The 21,173-nt window shown below is 36.1% G+C and overlaps 2 protein-coding genes across 3 annotated transcripts; one reads left to right on the forward strand and one right to left on the reverse strand.

Annotated features, from left to right (window-relative positions):
- Positions 1-1,471: 1,471 nt before the first annotated feature.
- LOC132698387 (UDP-glucosyltransferase 2-like) lies at positions 1,472-9,571 on the reverse strand. 2 transcript variants are annotated; one of them, XM_060664407.1, is made up of 8 exons: positions 9,433-9,571; positions 9,252-9,355; positions 5,825-6,217; positions 5,009-5,215; positions 3,552-3,922; positions 2,103-2,325; positions 1,835-2,054; positions 1,472-1,783 (listed from the first exon to the last, which is right to left on the reverse strand). In XM_060664407.1, the coding sequence occupies exons 2-8, from the start codon at positions 9,307-9,309 to the stop codon at positions 1,504-1,506; spliced, it is 1,752 nt and encodes a 583-aa protein (XP_060520390.1). In that variant the 5' UTR covers positions 9,310-9,355; positions 9,433-9,571; the 3' UTR covers positions 1,472-1,503. The 2 variants fall into 2 exon arrangements, with proteins under 2 accessions (XP_060520390.1, XP_060520391.1); XM_060664408.1 differs by having other exon boundaries at positions 5,825-6,301.
- Positions 9,572-10,217: 646 nt separating this feature from the next.
- On the forward strand, positions 10,218-20,077 carry LOC132697956 (UDP-glucosyltransferase 2-like). The gene is made up of 8 exons (XM_060663747.1): positions 10,218-10,472; positions 10,536-10,796; positions 15,143-15,408; positions 18,732-18,840; positions 18,957-19,176; positions 19,230-19,449; positions 19,502-19,721; positions 19,778-20,077. Exons 2-8 carry the CDS (start codon positions 10,567-10,569, stop codon positions 20,067-20,069), a joined length of 1,557 nt encoding a protein of 518 aa, XP_060519730.1. The 5' UTR covers positions 10,218-10,472; positions 10,536-10,566; the 3' UTR covers positions 20,070-20,077.
- Positions 20,078-21,173: the final 1,096 nt, after the last annotated feature.

Below are 21,173 nucleotides of genomic sequence, written 5' to 3' on the forward strand. Positions count from 1 at the left end.
CTATTTTATTTTTAATTTTTGCCTTCAAACTAACCAAAACTAACCAAAACTAACCAAAACTAATAACGGTAATTGCTCTCCAATAAACCAGACAAAGCCATATTTATTGTCGTTTATGCTCCAGCCGGAAGCTTAAGGTGATACAGACGTTGGGTTTTTAAAAGGAGCATTTCTCAAAAACTTTGTGACTTAACGAACTCGTAGTAAATGCTGATGCAATTCAGCTTTACATGGTGGGAGACTTGATGGGTCAAAATTACGGATGGAACGGATAGAACCGAACGTCATTGATGTTGCAAGAATCATGAGCTCCGTAAATATGACAAATAAATTTTTCTAAGATTTTAAATGTCTCGTCCAGCGATTCTTAATGATTTGCTATAATATTTTGACAGGCTGACTGATACTGTTCTGATTTGATTGCTCTAACAGTTCGAAGGTCGAAGTTTACCTTTCCGGAAAAAAAGCATGGTAGAGCTTTCAATAAAGAATTCCCTAGAATTTCGTACACTTTGAATAACTTTATAACCTTCAACCATGTATGAATAGCACTCATTGAAGTTCACATAAATTATGAATGACGACATTTCGTCACCAGTCAATAAAAAAATAACAAGAGCTTCTTGAAAACAAATATTTTTAAATTCAGCTACAAAATTATGTGCACGAATTTTATTGATTGATTCATCCCGACGTGAACGACGGTGTAAAATATTGATCGAAGACGATATCGACAGGTATCATCAGTCATTGTAGCACAATTTCGTTAAAGACATTGGTATAACATAACAGCAATCGATACACCAATATGACTAAATTGACAAACAGCGGCTGTCGTCTATCTCGCATGCCCAACTAACGGGTGACAGTGTGTACTGTTCCAACATGCCCAATCACTTTTAACTTTTAAATCGGTCTGGCTAAAGGTTCAACAATTGAATTATTGTTTAGCAAATGATTTTGAGTTTTTAGATATACAAATAACATCATATAAAAATTTCAGCCCTACTAGAATATTTTGAATTTTTTTTTAAATTCAAAATTGGCGTTTGCCACAGCTTAAACATAAATAAAGATATCTAGCGATAATGGATTCATTTGTCTAATTGAAACAATAACAAAAAGAAATCTTCTTAAAATGATTTAAAAAAGTGATATTTTACCTGTAGAGGTACGATGCGCATTGATGAATGAGACCACTAACGCCACCCAGATAGCCCTTGTGACGTCCGAGAGAGTGAGAGAGATAGCATACCTAAAAAGCGGCCTACCTGAAATTCTCTCTCGAAAACGTTGTTAGCTCTTAGACTACAACATATATGGAGGTAGAGGAGAAGAATATGGACGTTTAGGGACATATGGAGGTATAATGCCGTACTAAGTGGTTCAAATGTGCCTGTCTGGCTAGAATAGATTCAAACACATATGAATTAAGTTTTCAAATATAAAATCATTTTTTTATTTTTCTTGCTACAAATACATACGAATTGTAAAACAGCAACATTATTCGGTTTTTGCCTTCCTGCGCTTTCGCAGGACTAGCCTCAACATAAGCCTCCACATTTTAACCAACGAGTAGAAGAAGGCAAACACGACCAACGAAACGATCCCGATGACATCCAAGAGGTAATACTGCCAGAGGGGTATGCGTAGCGCGGGGTTTTGAAGGTGCCACGCCCCTTTGTTCCTGATTACGTACTCGGTCCACCAGACGGCCTTTTCCAAAGAAGGAAAATCCAAGTCTTTAAATATCTCCCCGACTTCCTTTGCCTTGTCGCGGTACCTAAACAAACCGACTCGTTAACCGCCACTGGACCACCCATAACGTCCTCACTTCGATTCGGTCATTATTTTAGTCACCGCTTCCGTCAGGGTTTTTTCGTTGAGGGCGCTTCTCGCGATCTCTATACCGTAACCAAGCAGGTTCATCCTGCGGGCGTTCATGAAATGATCGCCGAAGAACGGCACACTTATCGACGGTACCCCGTGTACCACCGCTTCTTGAAGCGATTGCAATCCTCCGTGGTTTATGAACAGCTTCAAATTTGGGTGCCCTAAAAGCGAAAATCGATACCTGATTCAGGATGAAAATCGACGCTTACTCAGAATATCCTGCTGCGGTACCCAGCCGGTTTCGACCCTGACGTTCGGCGGGATCTTCGTAAACTCGTGCTTGATCCTCCACAAAACTTTGTACGGAAGTTTGGCAAAGGTTTCCATAATCTCCAACTTCGTCTTGTCGTCTACCAGATCGGCCGGGATGATACTTCCGAAACTGAAGAATATCGCCCCATGCTTCGCATCGTCTAAGAACTCGGCGAGTTCCTACAAAACAAGGTTGACAGAACCTTTGGAAGTTGAAGATAAAAGAACTTCGAACTTCTTGTGTCTTTACGTTACTTAATTACTGAAAACTACACTAATTGTGACAATTACTGCGCCTATATCCTCATTTGAGGTATTCATTTGTGAGATGAGTAGATGAATGTAGCCAATCATGAAGCGGTCTACCAAGGACACCAATGCTGATGTGCTTTACTAATAGGTACCAAATTATGAGCACTTCCATGCTTGGGTTGCTAAATCCGTTGTTACTATTTCTTTAAATTTTCGCCTTTTCTACTGAATTCTCTGTGGACAATACAATACAATGTTCTTCGTGTCGCATATTTAGAAGAAGCTTTGTTTCTTCAATATACCACTCTCCCTCCACTCTTAAAGTCGTTCCTTACTTGAAAACTGTTCGGATGTTAAATTCTTCCGCTATTCATCTGATCTTTTCTGATCTTGTATATACGAAATCGTAAAGAGTGAAAGAGTGTCTTTATCGTGTGGAAGGTGTATTAATCCTGTTTGAAAACTGGTTATATGGTTAACCATTATGAAGTAAACTTATTTTAATATTATTCATTTCCAGAGATCTCTGGTGTGCAAATTCTCATTGCTCTGTGTTTGTCTTCAATAAACACTTCTACTACTCTTTAGCAGAATGACAACTACAAACAGCAGATAGGATTTTCTCTCTATCTCAATGCTTAATTTCACTGCATGAAATTATGTGAATTATTGGGTTCATTCCAGATTATCAAAGTATCGCGAACATATTGAAGTCAGATTTATAGCATTTCTTATTCATTTCCTGAAAAAGTGAAGAACCCTTCGGCAAATCATTATACTGGATATAAATTTTGTGTTTAAGATAAAAATAAGAGTTATTCAGACCGCACCTCAAATGGCAACGAAGTCCTTTCTGAAAACGTTGTGCCTTCCCTCAATCTAGCCTCGCCCATGTCTTTCTGAGATATTGACTTATAGTTTCTACATCGAAGCTAATAATTTTATCATATCCTCAATGATATCTACAAGATATTTTGAGTTCTTAATGAACGAAGTATTGAAGTCCTTAGTCGAGACTTTAATGGCTGACCGTACTCAGCTCGGTCACAAGATTAAACTTGTATATGACCATGGTAGTCTTCATTATTAGTTTAGTTTACAGATGATACAATAGTGGTAATAGAAGATCTAAGTTCTTTTAATTTCAAAGATACCTTTGGCAGTGGTTTCTCCTCGGATATCTGAAGACCGTTCCAGAACGTAATAGTGTTGGGCATCAACGCCCTCACCGAATGAAACAGGGGGTTAGTGGTAACGAATAGCATGCTCATGTTTTTCTGTAGCTCAGTATATGGCGGCAGATCTTCGCCGAAAAATTTCTTCATCCTCGAGTGCGCTTCGGGATAAAATTGGAACCTCAGCAGCAGCCGGTAGGCGTAGTTGTAAAATGCGCTGGAAAACCTCTCGGAAAAGCTTAGATGGGCGGGATCTTGGACTCGGAGGTTGTGATCGGGCACGGCTATCGGATGGATGGAATTTCCGGCCGCTATATGGAAGGGAAGTGAAGCGTCCAAAGAAGTTATTCCTAAAAAATAACAGGAGATCAAAGACATTAAATCGAGTTAGATCCAGCCTTTTCAAACAAAGCGGTTTCACTTGGCCTGTAATAACTCATATCTTGCTGATAGTTGTACATTTTCTCGGTCGTAACGTGAAGGATGGGAACGGAGCTAAAAGTTAACAATATGGAAAATAGAGTTAAAGCTAAAGAAGTAAGTTCGTTGATCAAAAATCTTTCCAATTACCAATGTTATTATTATTAACTAGTTTTGATGTTGGAGGTTGAGATAAAATTACTAAGGACAAGGAAGCGGAAAAAGAACTGAAATGAATGTATGTATAAATATGAATACTTTAAAAAGGCACCTTAATATCTAGTCATTTACTTTAAAAACTCTGATTTATACACTCACAATAAATACGTATAGACTATATCCCCACCACAAAAAATGATTGTATGTGTATTAAATAAACATAGTATCCGATTAAGTATATTAGAATAGCAACCTTTCGAAGGTGCACCTGCTGTTGACTATATCTCCAAACTGTAACAGTGTATACCGTTGGGTATATTGGTCGCATAGAGAGAAAAAACGTTTCCCACAGGAGCAAAATAACTATAAGCCACTCGATTTAGCAGAAAAGTATGTTATAAAGCATGCAGAATTATAGATAACTGTGATATTCTCATCGAAACCAAAATTAATATTTTTGGATCAGAGAGTGAGAAGAAAAACAAATACAGCAATCAAACTTGAGCTGTGTCCAACAATTAATCATGCTGCCGACAATGTCCTAATTTCAGTAAGAGCGCCAGCACCTAGTGTAGGTAATTTTACTTTTTTAAATGGCATTATTGATTAACATTACCGTTGGAGACATACTGAGACAATATTAGAACGCAAGTTTGCGCAGAATTAACTTTAATTTCCTTCTCAATGACCGACCGGGTCATTTTTTAACTACTTACATCATTACCGATGATTATAGTCACTCATCGTTATCGACCTGGTAGGTAGTAGCGTAGTTTGTGCGGGTGTCGGTGCCAGTGGGTTTACTAATTTCGAGCTACCGCAAGGACTGGGTAACTTTTTTCTTTTGTAGTACGTACCGATATAAGGAACTTGAAATTTCCAACTGAACGCTATAGTCGTGGCCAATTGCGCTTCCGTTATGAGCAAATCGAAATGGTTGTCTTGGTTGTTAAGCAAATTTTGACCCTCCGCACTCGAGAGCTGAGCCTCCATACACTCGAAGTTGGCGTTGGTAATCGCCGTTGCTACGGTAACGGAACTCACGGCCTCATCGCAGGCCATCCCTGGGAAAACAAAATGGTCGCGTAAAAGTCGAGCCACACGATGTCACATTACTGCAATATTATGACGAAAAAAACATTTGTTTTACGATATATATAGAATACTTACTACTAGTTAGCACAGGGCGAATCAAATTTTATACCCAGTAAAAACAAAATTGCAATATATTATAAAATATAATAATAATAAAGAGAGCTCTTTTGTAAACTTTTAAATACCAAAGTAAAAAGTAATCTACTAACTGCGATGTATATCTGTCAAAACACTAAAAATTTATAAATACCAATTTATTATAATTTAAATTTTAAATTTAAATTTGATCACTGTGTGGCGCAAGAGGAGTACAATTTTCCTTAATTTCGATAAATCATTTCAGCTGTTATCGGAAATTCAGAGAATAAATATACAAAACCTATAATTTTACCACCCGAAGGTAGCTAAAAATTTGTGACGAGGATTAAATATATTTAGTACTTATAACGTGGTAAAGTACAGTGTGGTAAATTCAACTTTCAAATAAATATGGGGCAGCTCGAATTGGATTCCGACAATAGACATACTGGCTGCCATCATTATTATGATTTAATTTTGTTAGTCCTCAGGTGACTTACTCGTGATGTTGTATCTCTCTCTAATATCGATGCAGTAGCCGATATCTATCTCTCTCAAGTTCTTCAGCGTCGAGTTCCTTGCGGGATGAGTCGTGATCAAAGTGATATTGTGTCCTCGCTTAGCCAGTTCAATCCAAAGGGGCCTTAAGGCTATCTGGTGGCTCAGCTGCGGCTGAGGAGCCACGGCCAAAATATCGGCCGCCTGGCACGAATTGTAGAAACATAGCAAAGCGACCGTGAACCAATGTAACCACATGTTCGTAATGTCGTTCACTAGTGACGATTTTGTTTGAAGGTATCTCGAGTGGCCAGATAAGATCATGGTGTCGTCATGCGCGCAGTATAGTTGGTTTCCATCTTTTTTTCGAGATTTTCCACTACTTTTGGACCTTGCTATGAAACACGATAAGTGTCCGAAATTTGAAGCTATCGACTTCATATATTGAAAATGGGGGGGCTGGGGGGTCGGGAAGTATTCTGAAAAAATAAAAAATCGCGTGTGCAAGGGTCTACAAAAAACATCATTTTCCAAAAACTGTTTAGGAGACCAAAAAAATTCTTGAAACAGGAGACGCAGAAGATACGGCTCTATAAACTTTTATTTTTGACAATTTTTCAAAAATATACAGGGTGTGCCGCAAATTCAAAAAACTGAAAAATAGGTCCCCCTATTATAGAAAATTCGTTATAACTGAAAGACTGTAAATAAGATTTCGTTTATATTGTGATATAGCCCCCATAGACAGAAAAAACTTTTGTATTTAAGGTTTTCACCTATTGTACAGGGTGTTCCCGATATTCCGTGCTAAATTAAAAATAACACATTTTTAATTTAGCACGTGTCCTAAATTTGCAGATATCAACTTCAAATTTAGCAGAGAATTAAAAGACCGTGTCCACATTGAAACAGTATAAATTAGCGCAATACAATTTTACCAAGTATTTTTTAAAAATGTTTCAATTTTTTTTTTTTTTTGGTAATTTTAGATTTCAGAAAAATATGTTTCCCTCCATAGTCGTTCTTCCGATTGGCAAAATTCTTTAACCGGCAGACGCAAAAAATCCAGTGCATAACATTTATTTCGTGCATTTTTTTGATTATATACAGGGTTTTGAAATTATAGGCAAAAATCTAAAAGACCTAGAAAATTGTTTTTTAGAGAGTAAATTATTAGCCGCAAATCAAAAATCGTAAAAAATATGGCTCATTGATTCAAACGCTGTCATAGGCCGCATCAAGACCTACAATTTTTGTATGTGCAGTGCAAAAATCCATATTGAAATCGTTATTTCGGGCACTGTCAACACGCGATGACGTCATTGATTTTCAGAAAAAACTTATTTTTTCGAAAACCATTTACTATTTTCAAAAAATTCTTAAACCAGGAAGCGAAGAATGATTATATCATATACAGGGTGAGTCGTTTATGGGCAAAAAATCTAAAATATCCTAAAAATTTCCGTTTTTGTGGGTAAATTATTGGTGATAAATGAAAAACCGTTAAAGATGGGATAATTTTATTTGAACAGTATCGTAAAGCGTGTCGTGAGAGACTTTCAGGTTTCGTCAATTATACGGGACTCGCAATTTTAATATTTACCGATGTTTGCTGTAACTTTGAAGTTCGACGAGATGTGAAGGACATTTTATACAGGGTGTATGCACAATTATATTACATCGATTTTCCGAAAGCTCCATAGTGGTCCGCAGGGGCACGTTAGAAAAACAATGCGTCCCTTTACCACACGAAACCGCGAAGCTCCTTCCTTTAATAATAAAAAGCTGCTTCACGCTATGAACTTGCCACGCCCAGAAGACGCAGAGGAAATGACACCATAAACTTTTATTCTTGACAATTTTTCAAAAATATACAGGGTGCGCCGCAAATCCAAATGAACTGAAAAATGGTTCCCCCGATTATTGAAAATTGGCAATAATTTCAAATCTGTGTTTTAGATAAATTAAAAACCGTTAAAGATGGAATAATTTTATTTGAACAGTATCCTAAACCGTGTGGTGAGAGAGTTTCAGGTTTCGTTAATTATACAGGGCGCTAGAAATTTGCTAAAATATCATTCGACAACGCTGTTATTTGTGCAAATTTTAATATTTACCGATGTTTGTTGAAACTTTGAAGTTCGACGATATGTGAACGACATTTTATACAGGATGCATGCACAATTAAACTACATCGAGTTTGCGAATGTTCCATAGTGGCCCGCAGGAGCACAATATAAAAACAATGCCTCCCTTTCTCACACGAAACCGTGAAGTTATTTCCATTTATAATTAAAAGCTGCTTCGCGCTATGCGCTGCAAACTTGCCCCGCCCAGCGACGATTTTTCGAAAGAAATCTTGTTACTAATGCAGCATTTTAAAAACCGGTGTCACGATAAACAGGTAATTTTTGTAAATGCAGTTTTGTGTCATGATAAATCGAATGACAAAGTGACATTTAAAAGGGTTTCGAAAACTAAAGAAAAATTTAGTTAGTTTTTCTTTCAGCATAAAATTATAACATTAGGAGATTTTCATATAAAAAAAAATATTTTTATTGTTTTTTTTTCCTTCAAATACAAATGAATACACAACAATGGATTTATAAGAAAAAATTATTTTATTTAAAATTAATTAAAAAATAGTTTTGGTTAGTTTTGGTTAGTTTAACAATATAATGATGGTTAAAGTAGAATAAGATTGTCTGCTAGTTTCGGAAATATTTATAAAACTCGTCGAAATTTATTCTGTTAAAAACCTAAAAATCGGATGATTTTAAAGCAACAATTCCATTTTTACTGTCTGCAACATGGTGTGCTTAGATTTGTCTTCAAAACACTATCATCAGCTTCATTTTCTAAATATTTTTTCCCGCAATAAGACAGCTACTACAATCATCAATTTATATTAAATATATAACTTCCCTGTTTTCTGAGATAAAGTAGGCCGCAATGTTTGAAATTCCGAGAGATTTTTTATTGGTAGTCCGTTGTTTTTAATTTGCATAGCCTTTTTAAGTCTACTCCGAGAAAAAAATTAATAATCAGTGAATAAAAAGATACTTGACCAAGCGGTTTTAGTAGAATGATGTGTGCGAAGTGAGTCAGCAAAACGCTCGTAACAATTTGGAATAACGACCTCCTCAAGTAAACATTGACAAATAATTAGCGATAATAATTGCCGTTATCATAATTATTGTGTTATAATCGTAAGAACAACTAAATATCGAACAGTAGTTTCCAAAACCGAATTAAATACTTATATTCACAATTTAAAATAATACAACATATATGAATAATACTATTGCAGTCAGTGGGTTAGTAATCAAAACTACCAAATAAGTCATATTGTGAACTGACTGTGCAATTCCCCTTTGCTAAATTAAAAAAAACAACAACAAAAAAAAACTAAAATAAAACGCAACTTACAACATGGCCGATGCCAAAATCCTTTGAATATTTTTCGTGAAACTGGCCAACAATGCATGGCAGCACCAGAATAATAACTAATAAGCAGGGCCTTCTTCGTATTTCTGAAAGCAATAGAAAACACTCAATATTGAATATTTGCTAACAATTCACAAAAGATATACTATTTCAAATAATGTACCTAAATCTCCTAATTTTGATTTGTACATTTTTTTACATTTTCAAATTGGCTATATTAAAAATATGGGCCAAGTCAAGAATAATCTCCTGATCGTCGGCACTACTTGTAAGAAATAGACGAAAACTAATGTTGTCAAATTATGATATCGTCGGTAATTACTTTACCTTGAGTTTAATCTCTCGAAAAATCAACGGCAAATTACTTAGTAATTACTTAGTGATATTCTTGCCAGCTAATTTGATGCCTTTTGCCTCCGTGATGACGTCATAGGATTATTTTGAAAGGGTCCTATTTCTTGTAACTTGTTTATTGACCTTACCTTCTCAAACTGACCAAAAATAAGAAGTCGTTTTCTCTAAGGATTTTGGTCGATGTACAAATTGCTTGCTGTCTACATTCTTGGTGGATTAAAAAAAATAATAAAACAAAAAAAAGATATGCCGATGAATCAGGAACTTGAGAACAAACTATGAAAACAATTCTGAGAAAGCACGAGATTTAAAATCTAACCAATGTATTTAAATACGCCTAGATCTCATTAAATGTTCTAGGAACACGAGTTAAGTGTGTGAAAATCGCTATTTGAGCCAAGGTACAATTAGTGAGTGTACAAAACTGTATTACAAATCAACAATTTGGCAGAACGCAGTTATTGGCGTACTCGGATCACGTCGTCCAAACCCAAGTGCCAACTTTCTTTACTTTAAATGCGCAAAAAATCGAAAATAAGGAAATTTTTTCGTGAATTTACATTTCATAGAGTAGCAAAAGTGTTACAACAATTCTTTACAATAATGAAAGGGTAGCAAATATCTATGTGAGGTTTTTACTGTTACTTTTTTTGTTTGAACTTATCTCCAAAAACCGGCAGTTTTCGTCTCTTTTAGAAAGGGAAGTTGCTTTGAAAAAGGGCACACCGATGACCGGAAATTTCGGCAGACGTCGACATAACCGACCGAGTTTCAATGTAACTGTTTTTTTTACCCTGCCTTTCAATCAAACAGGGTATAACCGCGTTAAACATCACTCAATCAGTTTAGGTAAACAGTTAAACAATGACGACCCAAAACCGGCGATAAGAACGATACAAAACAAAACCGTAGGGCCCAACGGACAAGCAGATCGCTATACGACATGATCATCAAAGAGTTGTTTATAATTACGTCGTTCTTGTTGGCTGAGTGCCTGTGCGCGAGGATCTTGGCTATTGCCTCGCATCCGAGTTACAGCCACAACTTATTTTTCCGGCCAATATGGAAAAAACTTGCAGACAAAGGTCACGATCTCACCGTACTTACCACTGACCCGATGGAAAGTACTTACCCCCGCATCAGAGAAATAGACCTCCACTACGTCTACGAAAAGTAAGCAATAGAAAAAAAGGCTAGTAATGGGAATTGTTGTCTTTGTCTTGCGAGTTTAAACGAATGGGGCGTGTCCGCTGTTTGATTATTTTAATACGCATTATTATTTGATGGTCAAATAATATTTTATTTAAATATTTTAAGAATATCTGACGTTGGGCAGTTTTAAAAAAATGTATTAACCTAGATATTTTATGTCTTGAAAAGAGGAAAGAACTAAATCAAACGATAAAGAATACCAAAATACCTATTTATTTTTTATTTCCAAACAATACGCACCAATATATACGTAGGTCGGCGCTCTTATCTTTAAGTGGTCTATACTCTCCCATTTTGGCTGTTTGGGCAAGTTAAGCAAATAATTCTAATTCTGTTGGTATTTAGTCTGGCTTTATAGAAAAAAATGTTTGTTTTAATTTAATTGGTCGGTAGTAAGAGTTTTAATTCAATAATGGTGAATTACAGTAATGCAAAAATGGCTGATATACAACAATGCAAACGGAAATTCCGTGGAAGGTTCCCTTTATACACAAGCGCATTCTATACGTATGCCTCTTCATAACAGCTTGTTTGCCAGGCGTCAATAAAGCCTGCATCTCGAAGTTTCGAAAAAAAAAAAGAATTTGCTGTGGTAAATATTCTGGAAGGGCGACCGGAGACGAGTAGTATTAAAATTGAAGCATAATTAAGTACTGCTGCATTAAAGATATTAAAAGTGCAACAGTTAGATTCATACCAAGTGTAGAGGACTCAAGCTCGTTTACCAAGAGATTTCGGACCGAAAATGTTTTTTTCCTAATTGAAAATAGTTTCCAATGAGCCCGTCGGCAGAAATTTATTTTTTCCACGTCATTACATATTGTTATGAATGATAGGGGAGTCTAATTCTCTCCACTTATTTACAAACAATGAAAAAAATATGAGGAAAAAGCTTCATTAATATTTTAATGTTCTATGTATTTCTGTATTTAAAATAAAAAATGAAAAAATTAAAAAAAAAATAACGAACCCTTTATTTTAAACAAGAATTTGTCTGTTCTCTTAAGTTTTTTGTATTTGTGTTGAAGGATCCTGTATAATAAGTGGTTGAATAAAATAGAATAGAAATTTAAATAAGTTACACACCAATAACGGGCAAGTCAATAATGCAAATAACAAAACATTGGGAGTTACTGGGAAATAGCTATAGTTTTTATGTTATAGATAGAAGTAATTAATAACTACACAAAATAGGTTCACATGCATGCAACTGAACAGTTAAACATTTTTTTTCAGGAACCATAATACAAGAAGTCATTTCAGAGTAGCTCGAAGTATTCATTAGTGTCCTGAAAAGCCTTCTGATTTAAGCAAAACACATTTCATTTTCATTTAAAATTGTTTTAAAGGTACATTTTTTGAGATTAGACGGGAGAACACTATATAAATCTTAACATTTTATTAGTTTACGAAAGCGTCAGTCTGGGAAAAGACTTCTATAGAAATAAAATCCCATGAGATTAGTGTTTACTTACTTTACTACAGGAGATAGTAAACTATTGTTTTTTTTTTATTTATTAAGTACTAAATTGTGTTTATTTAAGTTATTATTTATTTATTAAACATAATCACATAATGTAATATCCAATAGATGCGAATGTTTTACTTATCCAAAAAGAATCTTTTGTTGGTATAATTTACCAATTTAAAATATATAACGAATAAAATTTTTAACAGGTATCCTATAAACACAGGTTTGTCGCTATCAAAAACACTCAAAAGTCAAAATTCATTTTTTCAAAGAAACTATTCAACAAAGTAGCCGTCACAAACGCTTTAAACAAGATCTTATTACATTTTTCTGTACTGTAATACTTTTTATAAAACTACTGAATTCCTCCTGCGTCGGTTTTTATTGAGTCGAACTAGCTAACGTTTCGCCAATCATCCTGTTGGCTTCTTCAGAGCTTGACTGAAACTGGCTCGCATTTTACTCTGTACCTGCTTTTACATTGTTTGAGGGGGGCCGAGCTAAATGAGGGCATAAACACCGTCTCGGATGCCTGATTCCCATATTGGTGACAGGTTAAGATTGTTAGATTGCTTATAAATTTCTATAGACTCTCGGATTTTTCTTTGGTAGAAGAATTGATTACATGCAAGAATTTTAGCTTTATCGAATAAAATTTTATGTTCGTTATTGTGTTCGGTAGTTGTTCTTATTATTTGAGCCTAGTTGATATTTTTCGTCCGGTCTCTTCAATGGATTCTTTGCCGCATATGCATGGAATTCTGTAAACTCTTGGCATCTCAAATGGAATTTTGTCTTTGACGGATCGAAGATATTGAGAGATTTTTGGACAAGATATGTGGTCAGTAATGTTTTGAATATAAGGAAGGACAACAGTGGTTTCTGTTTCATTGCTATTGGAAGGTTGTGGTGAAGGGTATTTTGTGATGGAACGCTTAATATCTTTAATGTCGAAATTATAGAGAAGAGCAGAGGTAAGTTGTTTTAATACTGTTGCGACTCTGTAAACAAGAGAGGTGATAATCGATGATTTTTGGGCCGGATGGTGATGTGACAATGCATTAAGGTATCGTTCTGTATCCGTAGGTTTTCTGTAAACACAATGACCCAATTTTAGGTCTGATTTTCTATTTATAAGAACCTATTTCAATGGTAAAACTTATGTTAGGATGTAAAGAGTATAAATGTCTAAGAAAATCTACTAGGGTTTTCTGACCATAAGCCCAAATAACAAAAGTAATATCGACGTAGGCTTCCATAAATATATTCGCGATAACTGGTGATAGGGGAGAACTCCCGACGTTTGTTCAAAAATTTGACCGTTAAAAGAAAAATATGTTAAAAATAAGCATTTTTCACTTAAGGTGAGAAGATTAGGTTCCAGATTCTCGGATTTTAATATATCTGAAATGATAGTGAGAATTTTAGGAATAGGAACTATAGAGGGATTCTACGTCGAAACTAACCAGAATATCTTGTGTATCTAATGTAATGCTTTTTATTTGTTCAATGAAGTGAAAGGCATTAAGTACGAAACTGTCAGTTTTCCCTCTTAAGGTTGTTTATAAGAAAGCCAGATATTTTGCTAGAGAATATGTTGGAGAACTAATGGTGCTGACAATAGGCCGAAATTACCCCTTCGGCCTGGTTTGTCAATCTTTGGGAGTCCGTAGAGACGAGGAATTTTAAAATCATGAGGGGTGACAGTTTTTTTCACGGTATCTGATGGAGAAGAATCCTTAATGATAGATTTAAGGTTGCGTTATGAATTGACGATATGATCCATCTGTAAGAATATTTTAAATCTTTCTGATTTGTGTTCATGACCACCGTAGCAATTTTCTTTACCTGCTTACGATGTCCTTTACCTGGATTACGATGTCTTGATTAGATTTTAAAGATATTAGGGCAATGCATTCATGCGTTGCAATATTAGGTTTCAAATCGAATTTAATTAGCTGTTTAAGATGGTAGTTTGTTAGGATGGACTCGACATTTGAAATGATTTCCTCTTTTGGGATAATACGTGGGGCAAGGATAAATAACTAATTTTTCCGTTTCCGAAAGTTGGTGCGATGATACACTTATCACAGTATTTGGTAGTTGACAAGAATTTGATGGTTTCCCTAGTGTTGACGGTAGTTTTTCAAATATCTGAATGTGATTCTGGGTAGAAGATAAACGGAGATTAAGTATCGAACTCGGATGGAGACAAGATGGAAGCAATTTCAAGATGCAGAGACAGAAAAGTCTTATTGATTAGGTCCATTTCCTGACAGGTATGATGAATTCTTTGTCGAAGTAAAGCGAAACTAGATTTTCGAAAAGTTTTATAAGCGCACGAGGTTTTAACATGATGGGATATTTTAAAAAAATTGGGAATAACGTTATGGTCTCTACAACGTAACAAAAAGAGTAATCTTACCAGTTTCAGTCAGTGATCTAACTTTCTGCATTTGCGCTTCATATCCTCTCCATACCAACTGTCCAAAAATCTCTCAACGTCTTCGATTCGTCAAAGACAAAATTCCATTTGAGATGCTAGGAGTTTACAGCATTCCATGCATATGCGGCAAAAAATACATTTTAGAGACCGGATAAAAAACACCAATTAGGCTCAAAGAACATGAAAGAGCACTAAGACTAAGACAAACAAACTTATCAGCAGTTGCCGAACACAATCACGAAACCGGACATAAAATTTTATTCGATGAAACTAAAATTCTTGCATGTAATCCATTCTTCTACTACTATTAAAGTATATGACAAAGAAAACAATTTCCGATTCCAAGCAGAGTCCGCTGTGGCGCTACCAAGTTAGTTTTATCTATTTTAGAAAGTCACAGATCAGGAGTCTCGACTGGAAATCCGCAAGATGGCTCACGATCTTGCAGACATACTTCAGGATGTTCAAAGAGGTCGCGGAAGCCGAGCTCGATCATCCGGAAGTCCAGAGTTTGCTGAAAAATAAGAGCGAAAGTTTCGACTTGGTTATATGCGAGTTACACATGCCCGTCATGTTCGGTTTCGCTCACCGATTCGGCTGCCCGCTGATTGGGATTTCGTCGACCGACGTGCTTACCGATCAACACTCCGCCCTCGGTAAGCTTGCTTACCGTTTTTCTATTTAAACGACGCAAACATTGCCAGAATTATTCGCGCGCCGTTGATAGTTGGGTTTGCCGTTTGCATCGGCTATACAAACATTTTTTTAAACTAACGCGAAATGCAAAAATATGATTTTTTCGTTTGTAATTAAACTTTTGTCAAAGCGGAATTTGCGGAATAAAGGGCATTTTTGATTAGTTTTCGAAAAGCGCTTTTGCATGAAAACGGGATTAAAATCTGAAAACATGAAAACAACATGACGAACAAATATTGGGAATTTAATATCTGGGTTTTTACGCACTCGTTAATAACCACCACTAAGCCTCCGTGAAAAAAGTACCGAAACCGCTTGCACAGCCAAACTATTTAAATTTAAAAATGAAATAACAGTTTCATTGAAAAAATTGGATTCAAATAACACTCTTTATAATAATGCAATATCGAAGGGTGTATACAGCAATGTATACAGATTGTCCCAGTGGGAACTTGATCTCCTATGTAACTACCAAAGATTTGAAAACTTGAAATAATGCTAAAATCGGTATGCCCAAAAAAACTAAACTTTCTCCCATGCATAGTTTAGAAAATCATAGAAACTTTCACAACAATCTGGATCTGTGAAAGAGAAACTCAACTACAGAAAATATTAATCATTCCAAAAAGTATTGTTATGAGACATTCTACATAAAATATGTCTAGAAATTTGAGAGGATTTGAAAAATGAGATAGTCCCGGGTCCTCTCAGTAAGAACACCTATTACCACTTTTCTTGAAGAGATAAAGCAAACAACATTAAACAAAACAGATTTCAATTTATCTCTGTTTTCAAATAGTTATAGTGAATATTAGAAATTTTTAAACATTAAAATCAAGGTTTGTTAATTTCCGTTGCAATAAACAACCATTTATCCTGATCCTTATTATTAAAATTAATCTATTGTTTTTGGAGATTAAATATAACAAATATCAAAAGGATTAACAACATCTCTAGAAATTTACTCATATAATACTTCAATTTTAGTTAGTTTTGGATCGTTAAAAAAATGTACTTTGCGTACGCATTAGGTAAATTTCTGTGCCTTATTTTTTGACGTTTATTCGTACGACGTGATATTTCTGCCTTTGCCTTCATTCACCCCGTCAAAAAGATTTTTTTCAAAACTCGAAGCCTGTCCTCTGTGTAGGAGATCTGGAATCAAAAGCAAGACAAAACCCATTTCCGATATAAGCGGAATTTTTAATAATTTTATTTTTAGCATAACACATCGACGAAGTTGCAAATAATTGCCTAATAGTATCTTTTAAATATTCGGCGTACTTTTCTTTAAATTAAAATGCCGATAAAGTAGACTGATATCCAAAAAGCGTTGATAAAATTCTGAGTTTAAAATCAATATCTATTAATTAGGCTTCAACATTACAATAACTTTTTAACAAAAAAATGTCATAGAATTTTGCAATTTTTTTAAAATTTCATTGTTAAAAGGTTGACATTAAATACCCAAAGCATTAACAATAAGTAACATTAAGTAACAATAATAATATTATTCGCCTTCGCATTCGTTTTCGATGCAATAGAATAATCAAACCAAGAATATTTTTTACTTAAAAAGGATTCCTATTTTCTGATATGGAGTCAAAGAAGGCTAATCTCTTATACAGGATGAAAATATATAAACAGAATAACTCTTTTTTTTACAAAACTTCTGGATTCCTCCTGCGTCGGTTTTTCCGGAGTCGAAATTGCTGACGTTTCGCTGTTGGCTTCTTCAGAGCTTGACTGAAACTGGCTCGCATTTTACTCTGTACCAGTTTATGTATAGTTTGAGGGGGGCCCTAATGAGGCGTATAAACACAGTCTCGGATGACTGATTCCCATATTGGTGACAGATAGAGACCTGAGTCGCGGTTAAGATTGTTAGGTTGTTTATAGATTTCTATAGACTCTCGGATTTTTCGTTGGTAGAAGAGCTGATTACATGCAAGAATTTTAGTTTTATTGAATAAAATTTTATGTCGGGTTTCATGAGTGTGTTAGACAACAGCTGATGAGTTTATTTATCTTAGTCGTAAGGCTCTTTCGTGTTCTTTGAGCCTAGTTGATATTTTTCGTCCGGTCTCTCCAATGTATTCTTTGCCGCATATGCATGGAATGCTGTAAACTCCTGGCATCTCAAATGCAATTTTGTCTTTGATAGATCGAAGTTAATTTGAAAGAATAACTCGTCATGATGTATTGAAAGCCCCTTCTAGATTCATTCAAGGTTCGAACTAATACCGAAGCGACACTTCTTTAGTTCAAAAATTTAGAATTTAATTTTTTCCGTCGTTTCAAAATTATCGTAATTTATATAGTCGTTTTGACTACTAAGAATTGCCCCCATTATTTTTAATTATTTATGATTAAACTTCAACCAAAAATATAGCGCTTTTAGAACCGACCTCGTGATAACTTTGCCTACTATTTATTACTCCCAAATCGCAGTCACTTATAGAACACCCTACCGAGCAGACCCTTACCCGTAACCATTCCAGTACGGCCCTAGGAATTTATCCACCTACACTAACAAGCGGGATATAAGCATGTTTTCAATCTTTTTCGCCGAGCAATTCTTGAAACGTGTATTTAAAAAAACATAGTACAAAGTAACAATTTATTATGTTCTATGTCACTTGTTTTTATTACTGCTCCTACTTTCCCTTCTGAATTTCTTATAAAATTGTAAACATTCCAAATAATTTGTTTAGCATCCTAACACAAATGGATAACAGGAGAACATCTGCTTCATTCCACGGTCTCCACATTTTAAAGTGTTAAAAACAGAAACCTTCAAAAAAATCTTTAATTGTAAGATTCGCATAAATAATTATCTGTATTCTTATGACGTACCTTTATCTACCGCCAATATAAGCTACAGTTTTAAAAAAAGACTGTTGTTTACAAATCGAAGAACAATGTGGAAGACACAAAAATACAAGAAGAAGAATGTTGTTAATCGACAAGCACATAATGATTATTTTCAAACTTAGCTGTTAGATAAATAGAGTACAGGTACTTACCCTTACCCCTTGAACTATCCAGTGAAAACAGCCTCGCAGGGTCAAAGCCCGAGAATCAGGTTCATAAATACGCACTTAGTGGAAGGATCACAATCAAATATATAATACGTAATATATACGAACGTATCTGTGGGGATGGGTTTTACCATGGTCCTGCGAGGGTACTGTACAGGTACTGTAAAATACTTAAAACATCCAAGCACACCAGTGCGTCTTGTGTGCAGTAATAACCTAACTTGTTCCGAGTACATTTTTAGGCAACCCCACACACCCGCTGACCTTTACGGACGCATTTATGCCAATCAGAGACTTGACATTTCCCAGTCGCACAGATGCCGCGTTCTGGATGGTCTACAACTATATTAGGTAATATTTTTAACGTTGCATGCGTCTTTATCCTCACCCTGCGGCGGCAAAATCAAAATAAAGTTCCGGAGTTAACAGTATCGTAAATCTCCAAGTCGCTATCGCTAATATTTCAGGAGTTGTAAGGAGGACTATTTCCTGCTGGGTAACCTGGTGGAGAGAGAGAAAATGCAGCAGTACTTCGGAAGCGACGTCCCACCTCCACTTACGTTGCTCAGAAACATCAGCCTCGTGTTCCTTAACACCCACCCATTATTCGACTCCAGACCGCTTAGTCCGAAATTCGTCAGGATAGGGGGTGGTATACCAACAAGGTACCCGAAACCCCTGCCTTACGTACGTCGGAGACTTCACGTCGAACCGCTCGCCCACTAACGTCCACTTTCCAGGAAATGTCGACTTTCTTAGACGACAATCCGCAGGGAGTTATATACTTCAGCCTGGGTACCACCATAATGATAGAACAGTACCCCGAACACTTTTTGAACGTTACACTGGAAACTTTTAAAGACCTCCCTTACGCCGTCTTGTGGAAGTTCGACCACCACATTCCCGGGCTACCAAAAAACGTAAGAATTTTTCAATGGGTGCCGCAACGCGATCTGCTGGGTAAGTCTGGACGTCGTCTTGGCCGCCGTACTAAGAAAACGTCTCTTTCCAGCTCACAGAAACGTGAAAGTATTTCTGACTCAAGGCGGTGTACACTCTATCGAAGAAGCTATCCACGCTGGGGTGCCTATGGTCGGAATACCTTTCGTCAGCGATCAAGCGCGGAACGTAGACAACGCCGTCTCCAAAGGTATCGCGTTGTGTCTCGATAAGAACACGATCACCAAGCGTACACTCACACGAGCCATAATGGAAGTGGTCGGAAATAAACAGTAATGGGTGAAGATAAACTTGGACAATCTGAAATTATTGCTAATACGTTTTCTAGATATAGGGAAAGGATCGACGCTATATCGAGGCTAATACGGGATGCTCCAATGGACGTGCTCGAGAAGGTGGTATGGTGGACGGAATTCGTGCTGAGGAACCCCCAAGTGGGAAGCATTTTGCAGAATGGAAACCTGGATGTGCCGCTCTACCAGTACTTCTTCTTGGATGTTCTGGCGGTTTTGGTTTGCATCTTGATGGGGTTGATAATCCTTACTCGTTGGATGATTTTCACGTTTCTACGCGTCGTGCGACTATTAACGTCGTGGCTGGTCAAAAAGAAGGTGGAGTAGCTGTTCAGTGTATCGTTCAATAAATATACTATTCCTTTTATATTGATTTTTTTTATTGCCATCTGTTCAGTTTTCGTTTTATTATTTTTCGACTTCTTATGAATTTATATATATAAACCTATAGCTTATCGATTGGCCGCGAGTACAGCACCAAGAAGTTATTCTTCTTCCTTTCCTCGCGGTATTAAATTCTTGAACTTAACTGGCCATCTATACCTGCCAGCGCCCTTAGGCGCATGCTCCACTAAAAATCACGGTGAAGCGCTAAATCGGTCGCTCTCATCGTGTGGTTCAAAAAGTGCCGTTGAACGCATCAGGTCATACGCGTGGTGATAAACAAATTTCCTCACCACTCGAGGCACAGAGGACGCAGCACGGGCCGGCCCCTCCGGAAGGAAGACCAAAAGCGAGGTAGGGTCAGTTAAGTAATCAAAAATCTTTTGATCCTGTCTCGAGTAATTTTTGCGACTTCTTGCTGTGCCAGCTGCGGCCAAAGTCCGTTTCCGCGCGGACAAAACATTTTTGGTCCTTACGAGCCCAATTAAAAAGAACTAACTTTTATCTTATTATTGTGCAATCAATATTCTCAATTTGAAATTCACGATTACGTGCTATGCTTTGCGAAAAATCTGTTTATTCCTTTACTTTTTTGTGTATGAAGGCCATTAGCATCGACACAAAAAGATCAGTACGTTTTTTTTTATATATACAGATTCGCATTTGATTTCAATCGACTGGATCTCGGTTTCAAACATTGTTTCGTTTTAACGTTCAATATCGGAACGGCCAGAGTTTCAGGCGTATTTATTTACTTTTTTGTCGAATTTCTTTCGGTCTAGTTGAAACTCGGAACAGTTTGGTTTTCATTTTTTTATTATCATTATTATTATTTGAGTAATATCGCTTTTCTCTCTGAATCTGCGTAGTGTTCGATAGGTTTTTATAATGGCAAAATCTTTAGGTCAGAATAAAGCCACTCGAGGTTTTTTTATAAGTCGTTTGACTGAAATTTATAATTGTTCTCAGACCTGTCTCACTGATTCAACTAAGTTAAATCAATTTAAAGCTCGTTACGAAGGAATTGAAGACATTAGAAATAATTTT

The sequence above is a fragment of the Cylas formicarius genome, unplaced genomic scaffold, assembly GCF_029955315.1.
Source record: "Cylas formicarius isolate icCylForm1 unplaced genomic scaffold, icCylForm1.1 PGA_scaffold_2__14_contigs__length_35257938, whole genome shotgun sequence".
NCBI classification, from domain to species: Eukaryota; Metazoa; Arthropoda; class Insecta; order Coleoptera; family Brentidae; genus Cylas; species Cylas formicarius.

What these genes read in the sequence shown, in the direction of transcription:
- LOC132697956 (XM_060663747.1), top strand. Translation starts at nt 10,567, where the DNA reads ATGATCATCAAAGAGTTGTTTATAATTACGTCGTTCTTGTTGGCTGAG. An exon ending in CGATCAACACTCCGCCCTCG is followed by an intron (nt 15,409 to 18,731) that starts GTAAGCTTGCTT and finishes GTACATTTTTAG; the next exon opens with GCAACCCCACACACCCGCTG. An exon ending in ATGGTCTACAACTATATTAG is followed by an intron (nt 18,841 to 18,956) that starts GTAATATTTTTA and finishes CTAATATTTCAG; the next exon opens with GAGTTGTAAGGAGGACTATT.
- LOC132698387 (XM_060664407.1), bottom strand. Translation starts at nt 9,309, where the DNA reads ATGCATTGTTGGCCAGTTTCACGAAAAATATTCAAAGGATTTTGGCAT. An exon ending in ATTTTGGCATCGGCCATGTT is followed by an intron (nt 6,218 to 9,251) that starts GTAAGTTGCGTT and finishes CGTGTTTCATAG; the next exon opens with CAAGGTCCAAAAGTAGTGGA. An exon ending in ACCGCAGCAGGATATTCTGA is followed by an intron (nt 2,055 to 2,102) that starts GTAAGCGTCGAT and finishes TTTCGCTTTTAG; the next exon opens with GGCACCCAAATTTGAAGCTG.